Source organism: Heptranchias perlo, chromosome 41 (assembly GCF_035084215.1).
Source record: "Heptranchias perlo isolate sHepPer1 chromosome 41, sHepPer1.hap1, whole genome shotgun sequence".
Taxonomy (NCBI): domain Eukaryota; kingdom Metazoa; phylum Chordata; class Chondrichthyes; order Hexanchiformes; family Hexanchidae; genus Heptranchias; species Heptranchias perlo.
This window is the reverse complement of record NC_090365.1, coordinates 8,668,429-8,686,022: the sequence shown is the minus strand read 5'-3', so window position 1 is coordinate 8,686,022 and position 17,594 is coordinate 8,668,429. Positions and strand designations below refer to the sequence as shown.

The following is a 17,594-nucleotide window of genomic DNA, read 5'->3' as shown; positions in this document are numbered from 1 at the left end:
ATTCTGTTTACCTATAAACTTATTTTCTATCCTAGACAAATACATGAAATAACATGGGCTAAAAAAAAATCTGCCAGGTGGGGATATGAGTTCCACTTTTGGCTGCCAGCAGGGCACAGAGTCTTTGCAAGTGACGTTAATGCTGATTATTGCCCGCCTTCACAAAGTGACGGTAAGAGTTCGACCCAAACGGGTGAACGTTTTTGTACGCAATGGGTGCAACTAAAAACCTAAGTGACACCATAGCCAGAGTCACTGTCACATTTTTGTTTTGGGTTTTCTGTTTCAACACAGTAGTGACTTGGTGTCATTTATATCAAAATGTTGCTACCGAGTTAAATTTAGCTCACAAAAGGGGTTAAATTCAGAGGGAGAGGAAAAAAAGACAGGCGAGAGTTATTGGGACAAAAGGGGGGGAAAAAATTGGTACGTTAATGATTTCACCTCAACATTAATAAGACAGCCATCAAAAGCCCGTCTCTGGGACAAAAGGTGGATTATCACAATCCTAATACTTTCAGAAAGGATTCGCAAGGGATGTCTCGAGGGACTGAATTCAGTCATACACAGCATGAGGTTGGCTAGGACCCATATTTGTATTGGGGTGGTGAGGGGATAAGACAACTGGTTTAATTGGCAGCCCTGCTGGGAAATCCCCAGAGAGGAAGGGCTGGTAGAACGTCAGAGGTCAAACTGCAGGCTTCCTAGCCAGCTAAGGAAACAAAAAAAAAGGTTGAAAGGACCATGTGGTCAGTAGTTACAGGCTAGTTTGGGCTAGCAGGGGAGGGGGAAAGGTCTCATTCACTTCGTTGCTGACCTGTTTCAGATTTTTTTTTTTAAAAATGACATTTAGTCCACTAACTGGGAGTGTGTGGAGCCTTCTTTATTTTTGTTATTACAAGAAGCGATGTTGAATTAATTCAAAGCACGGTGAGAATTACTGCGTTACCTCACTCCTCTCGTTCGGTGAACGGTTGCTAAAATAAACCGATTTGTTGAATTACATTCCAGCGGGCGAATCAGTCCGTCTTTTGGGAAGACTTGAGAGACGCACATGGACGTGCCTGCACGCGATTACAGTATCCAGGTCAGCTAACATGGGATTTTCATCGCTAGGAATTCCTAGGCTGCACTATTGTGTGACTAGCTATTTGGCAGTAAAAGCAAAGTCCTGATCGTAAGGGATGGAGGAAGGAAGGGAAGACTTACGGGAGACACCAGTAATGCTCAGCCCAAAGGAATATCGAGCTTAGGCCTGGAATTTGTAACAGTTACGATATGGATAGGGCGTTCGGTGTGTGACAAATGGCTCAGCATTCCGTGACAAGTATGTGTTCAGTCACCACTGCAACTCATCACCGCAGTCAACACTGTTTCGGAAACCCGACGGGTGTTTGGATGAAGAATCCATGAGGAAGGAGATGTTTCTCCAGCCTCCCTGAGCATGAGCTGTGGCCAACATCAGGTCTTCACTGGACTCGGTAGCACTAGCACCTCTAGCGCCTTTTCGCGACTGCCGTTTAATTCTAAGCAAGTGGAGAGGTCTACACGGGAGACCGGGCCTCAATGCACCAGCCCAGCAGGCACGAGGCAGCTCGCAGACCCCCCCAAGAACCTTCAGTGGGTGATACTGCGGCAAAATACTTTTTTCTCCTTTCCACACTTCACACATCTTCCCCACCCCCACCCATCAGTTAACTCCACTCAGACCCTGGAGATGAACCCGTGACCCCTGCTCTGGGCAGTTCACTCACCGACTTCATCAACTGAGACACAGGGGTTGCTGGGAAAGCATTCTGAGCTCCCATCATCTAGATGGAAATACATTACAGCGTGAACCGGGCGATCAGCCAGCAAGCTGACGTAATCCTTGCAGTGATCGCCCTCCCCATCGGCTGTGGAAGGTGTAAAGAAGCCCTAGGCCCAGGCTGCCTGACCCAGCCCCGCTTCTCAAATGCTATTGGCTGCAGGCTGCAACAGTGAGAGGATAAAATGGCAGAGACACCAAGGGGTCTTATATTTAAATCTACAATCTCCGCCGTGCTCTACCGGTACTGAAATAAACCGCAACTTCCAGAATCTCCCTCCGCCTCCATCCCCCGCCCCCCTCCCCATCATTAGTATTGCTCCTTCAACTCTCCAACAGCAGTGTACTGCCGGCCAAATATTTAGTCTTTGCCCTGCCATTTGTTCTATTTTGTGTGTGCGTGTGACTGTGTGCATGCATCTGTGCGCTTGCATGCCTGTGAACACGTGTGTGACTGATCATGCGTGTCTGTACGCGCTTGCGCGTCTGTGTGCAAGGGCGCTTGCTTGTCTGCGAGCACGTGCATGTGACTGCGTGCGTGCGTGTCTGTGCGCGCTTGCGTGTGTGTGCGAGGGAGCTTGCTTGTCTGCGAGCACGTGCGTGTGACTGTGAGCGCGTCCGAGGGCATAACATTAAAAACTTGAGATCTAGAAATTATTCAAAAAAGTGAAACTTTTGAAACGTGACGAGATGTTACGTGACGTGCAGCGAGCACCATCTGCGGCCCGTCACCTCACTCTGCACTGGTGGCAGCGGGAACGGGGAGGCCTTCCCTCGCTGTACAGATGTCTCTTTTTAAAATATGCACAAACGGCCCAAACCATGGCTTTTACAGCAGTGGAACAATCACTGCAAGTTTGTTGTTTTATATGTACATATATAAAAACACAATTTCTAGAATGAAAGTGAACCGGTAGCAAAATTCCATACAGCGGCGTCTGCAGTTCCTGGGACTCCGATGTGGCAGCTGAAGACCGACCGTGGAATAGGTGGAGTTTTGGAGGAGAAAGTCCTGGTTTTTGGTATCGTTGCAGCGTTTATTCTCGCACACTTGCTGAGTAGGAGAACTGGGGAAAGTGTGATTTCTGATCACTCTCCATCAGGTCCAAGCTGTCGACTGTAGAGAGAGAAAAAGAAAATAAGTCGTCAGCGACAAAGAGAAGAAAGCTACAGAGAATCCACGGGCAAGAACACCGTCCTTCAGGGAATCTTCCTTTTCCGTTAATCTGAGCCCTCAAGCCCGCCAGAAATGGTCAGGGACCGACCGGCTCCCAGACATCTCGACGATTGCCTGCTGTGATGCGACTGACGGTCAGGGAACGCGTGGTCTCTGTTCAGCTACGTGGGTGCGACTGGGAGCTCAGCCTGTAGAGAGTCGCAGGTTATATACCTGCAGCGTGGCAGAGCTGGGATCCTCCTCTGCAAACTTGGCACCTGCCATCGGCACACCGCAAAACCAGTCGACATTAACATCCTTCTCCTTACTTACTGAGTTTTAAATATGTATCAATACATTAAAAAATCTTGCGTATTGCATGAATCTATCAGCAGGTCACAGTGGAAAATCCAAATGTAAATATTTATAACTGGAATAATCTCATCTAAATGTGTCAACATTTCATGTAACATTGTGTTACACTTTGTTGAATCATTGGAATCGCTCAAAAAGCTTTAATCATTTTTTCCCCAGTAACTGATTTTTTTTAAGGTCTCAAATAAGGTTAAAGAGAATAAAGCTCAGAAATTTACACATTTCACAATAATATGATTTAATTCGTCCACTAAACTGTAATCTGTGCCTTTTAACACCGGCACTAAAGTTTTTAACTTCAAGTCTTCGACCTGTCTCAATAGCCTGGGCCTCCCCCGGAGATCTTTACCCCATAACCGTTAGAAAGAACTTCCAATCATCTTTGTATTCCGAGCATGGTCTGGTGCGGCCGGCGGTAACTCCGCGAGATTCGGCAAGGCCGGGAAGATTCGCTCATTTTAAAACTTGGGGTCTTCCTGAATGCCATCCGTGGTGAATCCGGCAAGTTGACTTTCGACGCGGCCAGCCGGCTGTGCCAGATTCGCACGGCAGAAGCCAGCGGCACTGATCCCCGCCCCCCCCCCACCGCCCCTTCCACCCTCCACCACAAGAGAGTCTGGTTCCCAGCAGTCCTCCCTCAATTAGTCCTGTGGCCTCACGGTTAGGATACTGGACTAGCGACCACTTTGAAAGGCTTTCAAACAAACTAGGAACTGAATCTCTATTTCAGGCAAGGGGTGACATTTATTAAAAAATGCCGTTTTCTAACACGACGAATTGCTCATCGACAGAAGGCACCTGTGATTAGCCGCTTCTGTGATTGCGGCTGCTCAGTTTTCTTTTCTAACTGTCAGTAAAGAGATGGTTTCTCGAGGATAGATTTTGTTTTAAGCCACTCTCCTTCATTTCAGTTGAAAAAAATTCAAAGAAAAAATCCAGGAAGGGATTATTCCTTAAATGGAAAGAAAGTAACGTGTTTGGAAAATGAGAGAGATCTGGGGGTCCTTGAAGATGGACAATCAATAGCGGTTCCTGGGAACCCCATCCCCATTCTCTGTTCCCGGGTGCCCCCCACCCTCTGTTCCGGCTTCACTTTGGCCTTCTATAAAAAAGGAGTTAATCCAGAGGAAGAACCTCAAAAGGAAACAGGACGGATCAAGCAGTTGCCCGCTCACTGACCAGGTCCGTGCGGAACTGCAATCCACAAGCTTTGTACTCACATTTATCTGGGGGGGTGACTGTTATCGTCTCTGCTGTGAACTCATCATCAAAATATCGTGTGTCTGTCTCAGAGGACACCTGGGGCTTGAACGGGGGCACAAGCTGTTGTACAGAAAGGGAATGGAGAACAGAGGAATTAGCTCAGTGTTGGTACAATCACTGCACCATCCAAATTCCTGCTGGGCTCAAAGCTACACGAGATCAGAATGAAGCTCTAGCCCCAGGCAGCACCCCCCCCCACCCAATCCCCGGGCAACATCTTCACCACCACCCCCCCCCGCCGCCCCCTCCACCAGGCAGCACCCACCCACAACCCTCCCACACCCCATTGCGATTTGCAAGATTTTGCAGTATGCAAATCAGCTGCCATTTTTGCCTGCACAACAACAGTGCCTGAACTTCAAAGCAATCCAGTTGAGCATGAAGAGCTTTGAGTCACTGGTGTATCACGATCAGGCACTGCATAGACACAATTCTGACAAGCTGCTGAGGAAAGATCCCATTCAGACTATTCCAAAGCAGCTCTTGTCCATCTGGGTTTTTGCGGGGCAGCTATTTCTTGGCGATAAATGAGGGTCGTCAAACACTTCAGTTCTCTCACCCGCTTCTCAACGACGTCCTGCCAGTTAACAGGCACAAAGAATTTGTGGTGCATCACTTCCTTTGCATCATCAGGACCACCACCCAACCTGCAGAAGATACGAGAGGTGAATACAACACTGCCTATCCAACCCTCCACCATCACCTGCTTCCAAACCACCCAGCGCGGCATTTTCAGAATCCTTGTCCTCAGCTATAAGTGCCCCATGGCCTCGCCCATTCTATGTCCCTACACACATCTCTGCTCTTCCGACTGGCCTCCATTGTACCCACCCCACCCCGCTCCCCATTTAGCCACTGGGCTTCTTGGTCCCATACACTCTGAACCCCTCTCCCTCATTACAACCCTCTCCTCCTTCAAAAGCCTTCTCAAAACCTCCCGCTTTGGACACCACCTCGAATCCTTCTCCCATCCCTGTTTAGTGTCTGGTTATTTCTGTCAGTGTCTGGATGTTTTATTAAAAGGTCCTGGTTAAATGTAAAGCATTGTTGATAGAGGATCTATCCAGCAGAGTTGGTACAACATGTAACTATCTGACACGGTTTCAAGAGCAAGGACTTCAAACACCAAACCTCATCAGACACGACATAGGACATGTGGTAAGTGTAAGGAACAGGTGACTTTGGGTCTATGGTTCCCAAAGCTCTCCACCACTGGGGTTTTCCTTGCATCATGTCTTGTCTGGGTCTGTTGTAGACTAATTGATAGGCCAGTGACTCCATTACTGGCCTATCATGTGACTACCAGGGTGGTCGAAGGAGAACTAGATGGACCTCTGTCTCTTTTCCCCCCCACGATTCCTAAGTTCCCACCTTTTCTTTTTAAGAAAACATGACCACGGACTTACCACTCGTCGTGTTTAGTTCACTGCCTGCAATCCACCAACAGTGTAATGGGGAGATGTGAAACAGCTGCTCAGATGACATTCTTATTAATGCATCCGGCACAAATGGGAGCGACTCTATTCATTTAATTAAAACAGAGGTGGTTTTCTTGGTGACAAAGTACCAGCACAGCCTCATCAATTAGTGATTATCAGGACCCTGCATTTGATGCGCCTCCGATTGCTGCTCGCAGGAAGGGATTTGAAGGGAGTTCTGATATCGGAGCATTTAAAAATTGTTCGTCAGCTGGGTTTCTGACAACACATGGAAACCCAAGTCGGGCCTCCCTACCCATTGGCTTGCAAGGTGACCTGGAGCCAAGTGGGAAGAACCTCAGCCCAAAGTGACCGGGTCCATTCCTCGAGGTTCAACCAATGAGCCAGGCTGCCAGTCAATCATCAATGGTGTCCTGGAATAAACCAGACCAATCGGGCTTGGGTATTGGATTACCAAGTTTGCCACAAGAGGATGGGCTCAGTTCCAATTGGCCATCGCCATGTCAGTCATCCTGCAGCCAAAGAAACCCGACTTAACCACCTTCCCATGGAAGATAATCATTATTTGGTCATTGGACAGCTGGCAAGAAAATGTCTAAGCTCTCACTACACGGACAGCACGTGCCAAGAACACAACTCGCCATAAAACAAGACAGTACTTCTCCACCATCCTCCTGCCCGCAGCCTTGACACATCCATTACCCCATCCAACACTGGTCCCACCAGCTGGGTACAGGGGGTGCCAACAGCAACTGCCCATCTATCTGAAACCCAATTTGGGACCAATAAGCGATAATAAAGTTGGTTCTTTTGAAAGGTACTACCAGCCCCTCAGGGTAATTGCCTTCACAAGAAGGCATGGATACAGTGTGTGCCACATTCACTGATGGTAAGGTTGAACACTCCCTGGGCAGGTATAGCATAGCCAGCTACAGACTAAAGCTCCCTCTATTTTGCCCCAAGAACCAGTACCTCTGAAGACTTACTGGGCGAGGCTGTCAAGGGAAGGCGATTTTGTGCTACAGGCTGACAGCTATCATGGAACAGTGCACTCTCTCTGCACACCAATGGCCAGTGACCACCCCTTCCTCCCAACAGTCTGGCTGGATTCGAGCCCTGGGCCCAGAGAGGAACACAGTGTCTAACCCACAATTAGTGCCCGCTCCCCCTCTGCTCATCTCCCGAAGGTGCTGACTGCTTCTGGGCTACAGATTCCATGGATGTCGGGCAGCCTGTGGTACCCTCACCCAAATGAACATTGTACATTGGTGAGCCCAGACACAGTGTTGGCAGGCTACTCACCTGCAGGAGGAATCACAGCCAATCTTCAACCAGACGCCCATACACCACCACTTTACTGCACAAGTCACTAGATGGTGATCCTGGCCGATTCTTTGCCTGCTGCTGCCTGGCTGGGATCACCCAACCCAGCACTGACCAGAGGTCAAACCTGGGATATTCCTGGCCCCATAATTCAGCTAAGTGCCTTCAGCAATTGTACCACTGCAGGAACTCATCGCTCAACCATCTTGAACACTTGGCGCTCAATTAGGCAGCCATGATAACAACTTGCATTTATATAGCACCTTTAACGTAGTAAAGGTTTCTAAGGCGCTTCACAGGAGCAATAATCTGACAAAATTTGACACCAAGGCACATAAGGAGATATTAGGACAGGTCAAAGAGGTAGGTTTTAAGGAGTGTCTTAAAAGGAGGAGAGAGAGGTAGAGTGGTTTGGGGAGGGAATTCCAGAGCTTTGGGCCGCCAATGGTGGGGCAAAGGAAATGGGCGACGAACAAGAGATTTCAGATAAGCACAGGGCTGGGCTTTACAACAGAACTGTGAGTCCACAGTGACAATCACACAGCAAGAAAAGGTGATCAAGGCACGGTTGACTGCCTAGATCAACGAGCACAAGATAAAAGAAAACCAGTAATGGAGTGAGAAGAACAACTTTATTATTGTGAGCAAGTTCCCCTTTAAATGAAGAGGATGAATAATGCAATACCGGAATGATTACAATGCTGGCAGTAGTTCCCCTTTAACCGTCCCTACTACATTCAGTGTTGCTCCAGACTTGTTATTGTGAAGTCAATGGCATAACAGGGTTTGACCGTGGTGACTGCCGGAAGCACAGCAAGACTTGGACAGACTGTAGTGGGAATTCATTCAAGTCCCACTCCAGGGACCTGAGCACATAATCCAGGCTGACATTCCAGGTGCAGTACTGGGGGAGTGCCTCAATGTTGGAGGTGCCGTCTTTCGGATGAGACATTAAACAGAGGCCCCGTCCGCCCTCTCAGGTGGACGTAAAAGATCCCGTAGCCACTATTTCAAAGTGGGGGGGGGGGGGGGGGTGAAGAAAGGCAGAATGACCAAAGAACAGCCTACTCCTTCAACAAACTGCACTAGGCAGGGATGGTTTGACTAAGGTGGGGATGGATTGGTGCACAAGGGTTTAGGAGTTGGAATTTGAAAGATTTTCACCCGAGACGTGCGTCTTTGAACGACTCTTACCTCTGTTTGGGATCTTTCTTTAAGAGTCCCGAGAGAAGGGATTTGGCTTCGGGGGACAAGGTGCGAGGAAACCGAATTTCCTCCATGAGGATCAGCTCGAAGAGCTTTTCGTGGTCCTGGTTGTAGAAGGGAAGTCGTCCACACATCATCTCGTACATCACCACTCCGAGCCCCCACCAGTCCACAGCTCGACCGTAATCGTTGTCCTCCAACACCTGGTGCGAGACAAGAGGGCGATCAGGAACCTGCTAATACTGGGAAAGCCTCCATTACTAAAACCACACAAGTAACATTCCCGCACCCCCTGGTCTAGTGGATTAAAAGGTAACGACTGGTCGAAGGGACCCACATTCAATTCCTGGTCTGTGTTGAATAGCCTACATGGTCTCACCACCTCTCAACAGCACAGTTATCTTTGTGCAGGGTTAGCGGCGGTGATATCAAGAATATTTGCAACCACCCACGTTGCAGAGAAGCTGCAACACAAGTTGGAGGAGGCCAGAGACCATTTTCTTGACATGGTGTGGCTTGAAGCAGTGTTTTCAGTTTGGTCCTGAAAGAGCAGAAGGATTGCCTTGGGCTGAGGTGATTGGACAGGAGTGCTGTGGGGGATGGGAGAAAGCAAGGTCACCCAAGTTCAAAGGTGAGGACAGCTACCCACAAGGATAGGGGGGAGAATAGAACGGTATGTCACCATTGGTTAGCTCTTACGCTCCTCCTAGAGACTCTCGGGGGTAGCAGATAAAAGCACATGGTTTAGGTAGAAAAACCGAAGGGCAAAGAATTGGTGAATAGCAAATGGGAGAAGAGCTAGTCATGAACTTTTTATGAATTTAATTCCAATTTAGTGGTTGGTTTTGTTACAACTTTCGCACGATGTGAAGGAAAGTATGAAGTTGGAAACACACTCACCTCAGGTGCCAGATACTCTGGGGTCCCACAGAAGGTCTTCATGGTGGCTCCATCTGTTATCCCCTCTTTACAGAGGCCGAAGTCTGTGATCTTGATATGTCCATCTTTATCCAACATAAGATTTTCCAGCTGAAACGTAAACAACGGTGCGCCCAGAATTCAACGTTGGTGTTAATATTTTCACCCCACCATTGGCGGCCGTGCCTTCAGCTGCCCCTAAGCTCTGGAATTCCCTCCCTAAACCTCTTCGCCTCTCTCTGCTCCCTTAAGATGCTCCTTAAAACATACCTCTGACCAAGCTTTTGGTCATCTGTCTCAATACCTCCTTATGTGGCTTGGTGTCACATTTTGTCTGATAACCCTACTGTGAAGCACCTTAAAGGTACTATATAAATGCAAGTTGATGTTGCTGTTAACATGTGCGATCAGATAAACAGATGGGGCTGGCAGCACGAGTGGTCAACCCCACACTCACCCAAGATTGGCAAATGGCTTCCAGTATAGATTGAATCATGCAGGTATGACAATAGGTACCGAGAATAGGGGCACAGAATATAGCGTGAGTGAGCGTTGGTTACAAGTACTGGGAAGGAGACACTGGAGACTGATGACTGACCACTCCATAGAAGTTTAACAGTCTTGGCTCCAAATGGGTTCATGTAGGAAACACTGCACCAATTTGCACACACGGCACCATAAACGGCAAGGAGATAAATGGCCAGATCATCTGGTTCAGTGATGTTGGTTGAGGGATAAATATTGGCCAGGAGACTGGGGAGAACTCCCTTGCCCTTCTTCGAAATAGTGCCATGGGATCTTTTAAGCCCACCTGAGGGGGCAGATAGGGCCTGAGATGTTTAGCGTCTCATCCGAAAGACAGCACCTCCAACAGAGCAGCTCTCCCACCGTATCGACCCTCCGACAGGGCAGTGCTCCCTCTGTACCGGCCCTCCGACAGGGCAGCGCTCCCTCCGTACCGGCCCTCCGACAGGGCAGCTCTCCCACCGTATCGACACGCCAACAGGGCAGGGCTCCCTCCGTACCAGCCCGCCGACAGGGCAGGGCTCCCTCCGTACCAGCCCGCCGACAGGGCAGGGCTCCCTCCGTACCAGCCCGCCGACAGGGCAGGGCTCCTTCCGTACCAGCCCGCCGACAGGGCAGGGCTCCCTCCGTACCAGCCCGCCGACAGGGCAGGGCTCCCTCCGTACCAGCCCGCCGACAGGGCAGGGCTCCCTCCGTACCAGCCCGCCGACAGGGCAGGGCTCCCTCCGTATCAGCCCGCCGACAGGGCAGGGCTCCCTCCGTACCAGCCCGCCGACAGGGCAGGGCTCCCTCCGTACCAGCCCGCCGACAGGGCAGGGCTCCCTCCGTACCAGCCCGCCGACAGGGCAGGGCTCCCTCCGTACCAGCCCGCCGACAGGGCAGCGCTCCCTCCGTACCAGCCCGCCGACAGGGCAGGGCTCCCTCCGTACCAGCCCGCCGACAGGGCAGGGCTCCCTCCATACCAGCCCGCCGACAGGGCAGGGCTCCCTCCGTACTGCATCGGGAGTGTCAAACTCAAGCTTCGTTTCAACTCATCACTACTTGATTTACCTGATCAGGTGGAGCCCTGCATGATGGGCCTTGGCTCCTCACCTGGGTTTCTGAAAACATATATACCCATCCACTCTGCCCTGTTCAACCCTGAGCTGAGTTTCTGATTCCATATCCCCGTCCTCAAGTCCACTCACTTCCATCTCTGGAACATCGCCCGTCTCCGCCCCGCCTCAGACCATCTGCTGCTGAGACCCTCGACTATGCCTTTGTCACCACCAGATTCTACTATTCCAATGCTCTCTTGGCCGGCCACCTATCTTCCACCCTCCATAAACTTCAGCTCATCTAAAACTCTGCTGCACCAAGTCCTGTTCAGCTATCACCCGTGTGCTCGACGACCTACATTGGCTCCTGGTGCAGCAACACCTCAATTTTAAAATTCTCATGTTCAAGTCCCTCCGTAACCTCGTCCCTCCCTATCTCTAACCTCCTCCAGCCTTACCGCACTTCCTCTCCTGAACTCTGCCCCTCTGGCTCCGGCCTCTTGTGCATCTCCGCACTAGTGGTAACCACAGGCTCTGGATTTCTCTCCTGAATCCTTTACAACTCTCTAGTTCCCTTTTCGCCTTAAAATCCACCTCTAACCAAGCATTTTGCTCACCCCTCCTAGTCTTTCCTTTTGCCCTGTGCCCATTTTTCCCCTCCCCCTTTAGGGTCCCGTGAGGGGCATTGGGGCATCTTTCTATGTTAACAATCCTAAATAAACAAGTGCAGTTTACAAACACACTCCCCCACCCACCATGGCCGAATACCAACCTTCAGATCTCTGTAGACTACGTTCTTGTCGTGGAGGTAATCCAGAGCCGACACGATCTCAGCCCCGTAAAAGCGGGCGCGATCCTCGGTGAAAACACGCTCTCTCGAGAGGTGGAAGAAGAGCTGAGAAAGAGGCAGAGAGTAAGCAGCGGATGTGGCTGAAGGAATCGCCAGCCCCTCTCACCAGGCAACTCCTTCCACACAGAGCCTCCTCGCCAGCTCCAGTGCTACAGAGACAAACTATTCCCCTTACGGTGCGGGGAGGTGGGGGTCCAGAACAAGTGGCCACATACAACAAACCCGGGATCCCAGTTCACTGATCTTACACAAACCCATCATCGCTGGGATTGGGGGTCGCGCCTCTCCCTCTCCCCTCCCTATGCTGGGGAGCACAGCGAAGGCAATTCACAGAGTTTGGAAAAACAATACAGGGCAGGGAAGAGTCACCGATACCGTCGACCTCCCCCGATTGCTCAGTTGATTAGGGCAGGGAATTCCTGAGCCACACAAAATAGGCATCCCCAGGTTTAAGCTCCAGTCTGGGTCATGATATCTGCTCTCAGCTCTATAGTTGGGGGAGGGCGGGTGGAACCATGCCACGGAATTAAATTTAAATGGAAGCGACACTCAGAGGTCCCAGGTTCAATCCCCCTCTGTGCCGAGCAAGCGGATCTCAGTTGCCGTGACACCCGAGTGGCTCTGCTAGGCGCCTCAGCTGGGCCAGAGTCAACCAGAGTGTGGGACTGGAGTCGCAAGTGGGCCAGGCTAGGTAGGTCAGGCATTAGTGAACCAGTCGGGTTTTTCTGACAAGCCAACAGTTTTCATGGTAATTTTCTGATGCCAGCCCACAGATTACCAGATTTATTCTAGGCAGTTTCACAACCCGCCATCATAGGATTTGAACTCATGACCTTTGGGTTGCAAGTCCAGGCACCAAATAAACACCACACTTCTGTACACAGTTAGAGGGTGGGGGCAACATCAGCGGGCTACAATTAGTCTTAGTGTCTCGAGCTAGAACTGAGCAAAGGTTCCTGTACCTGATCACTGTCCAGGGAATCCTACTGGAAAGTGCACCTATGTGGACAGTAAATGAGGCCAGGACAGGGCTCCCTGCTGGAATAGCCGGCTGCCCCACACTGTCTGGGCTGCCCGGTAGAATAGCCAACTGCCCCACACTGTCTAGGCTCCCTGCTGGAATAGCCAGCTGCCCCACACTGTCTGGGCTCCCTGCTGGAATAGCTGGCTGCCCCACTCAGAGGCTGTCAATGGCGATGGTACAATAATCCAACCTAGCACAGCAGCTTCAGCCAAGGTCGGACGCCGACATTGGCCAAAGGAAGGGAAAAAAGATGCACCTACCTCTCCACCATTTGCATACTCCATGACAAAACATAACCGGTCACTGGTCTGAAACGCATACTTCAACGTCTATGGGGGAAGAGAAATCATTGCCGAGTATTACTGAGAACATGCCCAGGAACCAGCATCAATAATACAGATCAAAAACCACACACTCTATCGAGCGAAAGAAAAACAGAGAATACCAACCTCTGGGGGAGACCACTGTGTGGTGGACTCCAAGGCTAAAAGTAGAAGATAGGAGCAAAACACACACCACAATTGCTGGTATTACACAGTGATGGTATCTGCACACTACAGCAGTTGATGTTGTGAATGTGGACTTCCAAAGGCGTTTGATAAAATGCCAGATAATAAACTTGTTAGCAAAATTAAAGCTCGTGGGATTAAGGGCAGTGGCAGCTTGGATACGAAATTGGCTAAGAGACAGAAAGCAGAGTAGTGGTGAGCGGTTGTTTTTCCAGAGTGGAGGGATGTATACAGTGGTGTCCCCCAGGGGTCGGTATTAGGACCACCGTCCTTTTCGATATATATTAGTGACCTGGACTTGGTTATGCTTGGGATATATAATTTCAAAGTTTTTGGAAGAGACAAAACTTGGAAATGTAGTAAACAGTGAGGAGGATAGTAGCAACCTTTAGGAGGACATAGACAGACTGGTGAAAATGGGCAGACAGACACATGGCAGATGAAATTTAATGCAGATAAGTGTGAAGTGATGCATTTTGGAAGGATGAGGAGAGGCAATATAAACCAAATGGTACAATTCTAAAGGGGGTGCAGGAACAGAGAGACCTGAAGATGGCAGAACAAGTTGATACGGCTGTTAAAAAAAAGCATATGGGATCTTGGGCTTTATAAATAGAGGAATAGAGTGCAAAAGCAAAGAAGTGACGCTAAATCTTTATACTTCACTGGTTAGGCTTCCGCTAGAGTATTGTGTCCAATTCTGGGCATCGCACTTTAGAAAGGACATCAAGGCCTTGGAGGGGGTGCAGAGCAGATCTACTAGAATGGTACCGGGGATGAGGGACTTCGGTTGTGTGGAGAGACTGGAGAAGCTGGGGTTGTTCTCCTTAGAGCAGAGAAGGTTAAGGGGAGATAGAAGTGTTCAAGATCATGAGGCGTTTCCATGGAGTAAATAAGAAACTGTTACAGTGGCAGGAGGGTTGGTAACCAGAGGACACAGATTTAAGATAATTGGCAAACGAACCAGTTGGGAGATGAGGAGAAATTTTTTCTCGCAGCGAGTTGTTCTGATCTGGAATCCACTGCCTGAAAGGGCGGTGGAAACAGATTCAATAGTAACTTTCAAAAGAGAATTGGATATATACTTGAAATGGAAAAATTTGCAGGGCTATGGGGAAAGAGACTAATTGGATAGCTCTTTCAAAGAGCTGGCACAGGCACGATGGGCTAAATGGCCGGCCTTCTGTGCTGTATTATTCAATGATTATGGCGATTTGTCCCAATGTTGAAAAATGGTCTTTATAAAAGACGAGAAATATCTGAGGTACAGTGTCGAAATTTAAAGATAGTAAATTGTGGGAAATAGCTAATAATGTGGATGACTGCACCAAAATACAGCAAGACATAAACAGGCTTGCAGAATGGCCAGATAAAAGGCAAATGAAGTGCAGTATGGCAAAGTGTGTGGTTCATTTTGGTAGGAAGAATAAAGAGGCCACTTAGTCCTTGGAAGGCAAGAAACTAAATGGGGCAGAGGAGCAAAGAATGCAGATACATAAACCACAAAACCTCAACACAAGTTGATGAGGCCGTAAAGAGTGCAAACAAGGTACTGGCGTTCATTTCTAAAGGAATAAAATACAAAAGAAGAGAGAATGTTAAATTTATATAGGACCTTGGTTAGACCACACTTAGAGTACTGCATGCAGGTCTCAACATTGAGAAAAGTGCAGAAAAGATTTACAAAGTTGTTACCAGATTTGAGAGGATGTAGCTATCAGGAAAGACTGAGCAGGCTGGGGCTCTTTACGCTGGAAAAAAGACTAAGGGGAGACCTGATAGAGGTCTTCAAAATTATGAAAGGGTTCGATAGGGTGGACGTGGAGAAACTGTTTCCACTTATGGGTGAGTCCAGAACGAGGGGGCATAAATGTAAAGTAGCCACTAACAGATCAAATAAAGAACTTGGGAGGAATTTCTTTACACAGGGAGTGGTGAGAATGCCACACTGAGTAAAGCAGAGAGCACTGATGCATTTAAGGAGAAGCTTGATGCTTACATGAGAGACAGGAGAACAGAGGGATATGGGGGCAGGGTGGGAACAGGAAATTAGAGTGGAAGGAAAGTTGTGTAAAGTATAAACACTGGCATTGACCAGTTGGGATGAATGGCCCGTTTCTGTGCTAAACATTCTATGTAATCCTTAGTGTCAGGCACACGACCCGCCCTGCATTGAAGCTTGTCGCCCCACATGGACCTGGACTGTGCGAGCAGTGTAAGCACCAAGGCCGAGGTAATGTTCGATTCACATTACATGTAATTTAATGCCGCGTTTGAGGGAGCTGCGAGATCCTTTGACGCAGTTTAAACAAGCCGAGGAGCTGCACACATGGCACTGCAATCTGGAAAGCAATGCAGAGTCAGGGCTTCTCAACATTTCCCAGAAAATGTGCTACATGGAACAGGCTGTGACAGTGAAAGGAGAAATCTGTGTGTAACGACAGCTGCATGGAGCAGACAAGCCTCTTCTCTCCTGAAGGCACTGACTCTTGCTGGGGTACAGCTCCATGGGCAAGAAAAAGAACTTGCATTTATTCGGCACCTTTCACAACCTCAGAACATCTCAAAGTGCTTTACTGCCAATGAAGTACTTTCTGAAGTGCAGTCAGTGTTGTAATGTAGAAAATGTGGCAGCTAATTTGCACACAGCAAAGTCCCACAAATAGCAACGTGATAATGACCAGTTAATCTGTTTTTTTTAGTGATGTTGGTTGAGGGATAAATATTGGCCAGGACTCCCCAGCTCTACTTCAAACAGTGCCATGGGATCTTTTATGTCCACCTGAGGGGGCAGACGGGGCCTCGGTTTTATGTCTCATCCAAAAGACGGCATACCTCTGAAAATGCAGCACTCCCTTAGTACTGCACTGGGAGTGTTGGCCTGGATTTTATGCTCAAGTCTTTGGAGTGGGTCTTGAACCCACGACCTTCTGACTCAGAGGCAAGAGTGCTACCCACTGAGCCACCGCTGACACGCCTTCACCGCCTTGCCCGGGCCGCCATTATTCCTGCGCCAGCTTAGACATCAAGTGTCATGGACTATTCGACCGATTGGGGCATCACAGAAACCCTGGCTGACTTTTAGCCTCTTCCTTGGCCCAAGCACCATCTGGCTTGGGATCAGCAGGGGGGGTTGACCTCAGGGACCACTACTCTGAACAGAGCAGCTGCACACTTCCTTCACCAACCAGGCCTCTGGGGGAGATGACACACCCTTTAGCAGCGGTGACTAACCAAACATCTACTAAATTAGCTAGCACAACGTAGGGAAAACTAGAACATTCCATCACATGGGAGCTGCTTTTACTGTAAATACCGCTGCCCTGTGCCAAATATATATTTTCATATAAACAGAAAGCCATACAGGACAGGACAGACCTGTAGCCAGGAGAACACAGATTGTGCCAAACTGAATCCAGTATAAGTCACAGAACTTACTGTTAAAAACGGATGTCGTGTATTCTGTAAGACCCTGCTCTCTGTAACAGTGTGGGCGACTTCATCCTACAATCAGCAGAAACAAGTATTAATGTTTAGGTACAGTTCTTATTTTCTCCATCGGGCACCGACTCTCCCTGGGGCATGGGCAGAAACAACCTCCAAGTGTGATCTTGGAATTCCCCTCCTAAACCCCTCCATCTCCCTCGTCGTTCAAGGCCCTCCTTAAAACTCGCCACGCTTTTAGTCTCCTCTCCTAATCTATCCTGTTTTGGCTTGGCAACCATTTTCCTTACTCGTGCCTCTGTAAAGCATCCAGGAATGTTTTTCTATGTAACAGGTGGTATGTAAACACAAGTTGTCGTTGCTTCACCAGTGCATTGCAGAGCACCCAGGATAACCTCTGTACACTCACACTCCACAGCTCTGGTTGTATTACTCACCATTCCATATACTTTCATTTATTCTCCACATTGTCCAGACATTGAAAGTAACAAGTCTTATGGTTACCCTCAGTTCTTTTTCAAAGTCTCCCTGTGTGGATTCTTCATTATACACCCATATTATTCATTCATTCTGCCAAAAGGCAATACTGTGCATTTGCCAGTATTCAAAGTCTAATTTGCCTTTTCTCTGCCCAGTTACCGTAACAAATCTATCTCCAAAACCTTAACTATACCCCATGTTCCTGCTGCACACACTACTTTAGGGTCACCTGCCAGAT

General features: G+C 49.0%; 1 protein-coding gene across 7 annotated transcripts in view; it reads right to left on the bottom strand.

Moving 5' to 3' along the window:
* Window positions 1-2,630: 2,630 nt before the first annotated feature.
* The window catches only part of LOC137306020 (RAC-beta serine/threonine-protein kinase), a 79,263-nt gene continuing 64,299 nt past the window's right edge, over window positions 2,631-17,594 (bottom strand). For all 7 annotated transcript variants that reach the window (XM_067975036.1, XM_067975037.1, XM_067975038.1 and 4 more), the window contains 8 exons: window positions 16,871-16,936; window positions 13,184-13,252; window positions 11,822-11,944; window positions 9,470-9,598; window positions 8,558-8,772; window positions 5,161-5,248; window positions 4,559-4,661; window positions 2,631-2,924 (listed from right to left, as the gene is read on the bottom strand). In XM_067975036.1, the coding sequence (XP_067831137.1) occupies window positions 2,845-2,924; window positions 4,559-4,661; window positions 5,161-5,248; window positions 8,558-8,772; window positions 9,470-9,598; window positions 11,822-11,944; window positions 13,184-13,252; window positions 16,871-16,936 (873 nt within the window). In that variant the 3' untranslated portion in view covers window positions 2,631-2,844. The remainder of the gene's footprint in view (window positions 2,925-4,558; window positions 4,662-5,160; window positions 5,249-8,557; window positions 8,773-9,469; window positions 9,599-11,821; window positions 11,945-13,183; window positions 13,253-16,870; window positions 16,937-17,594) is intronic.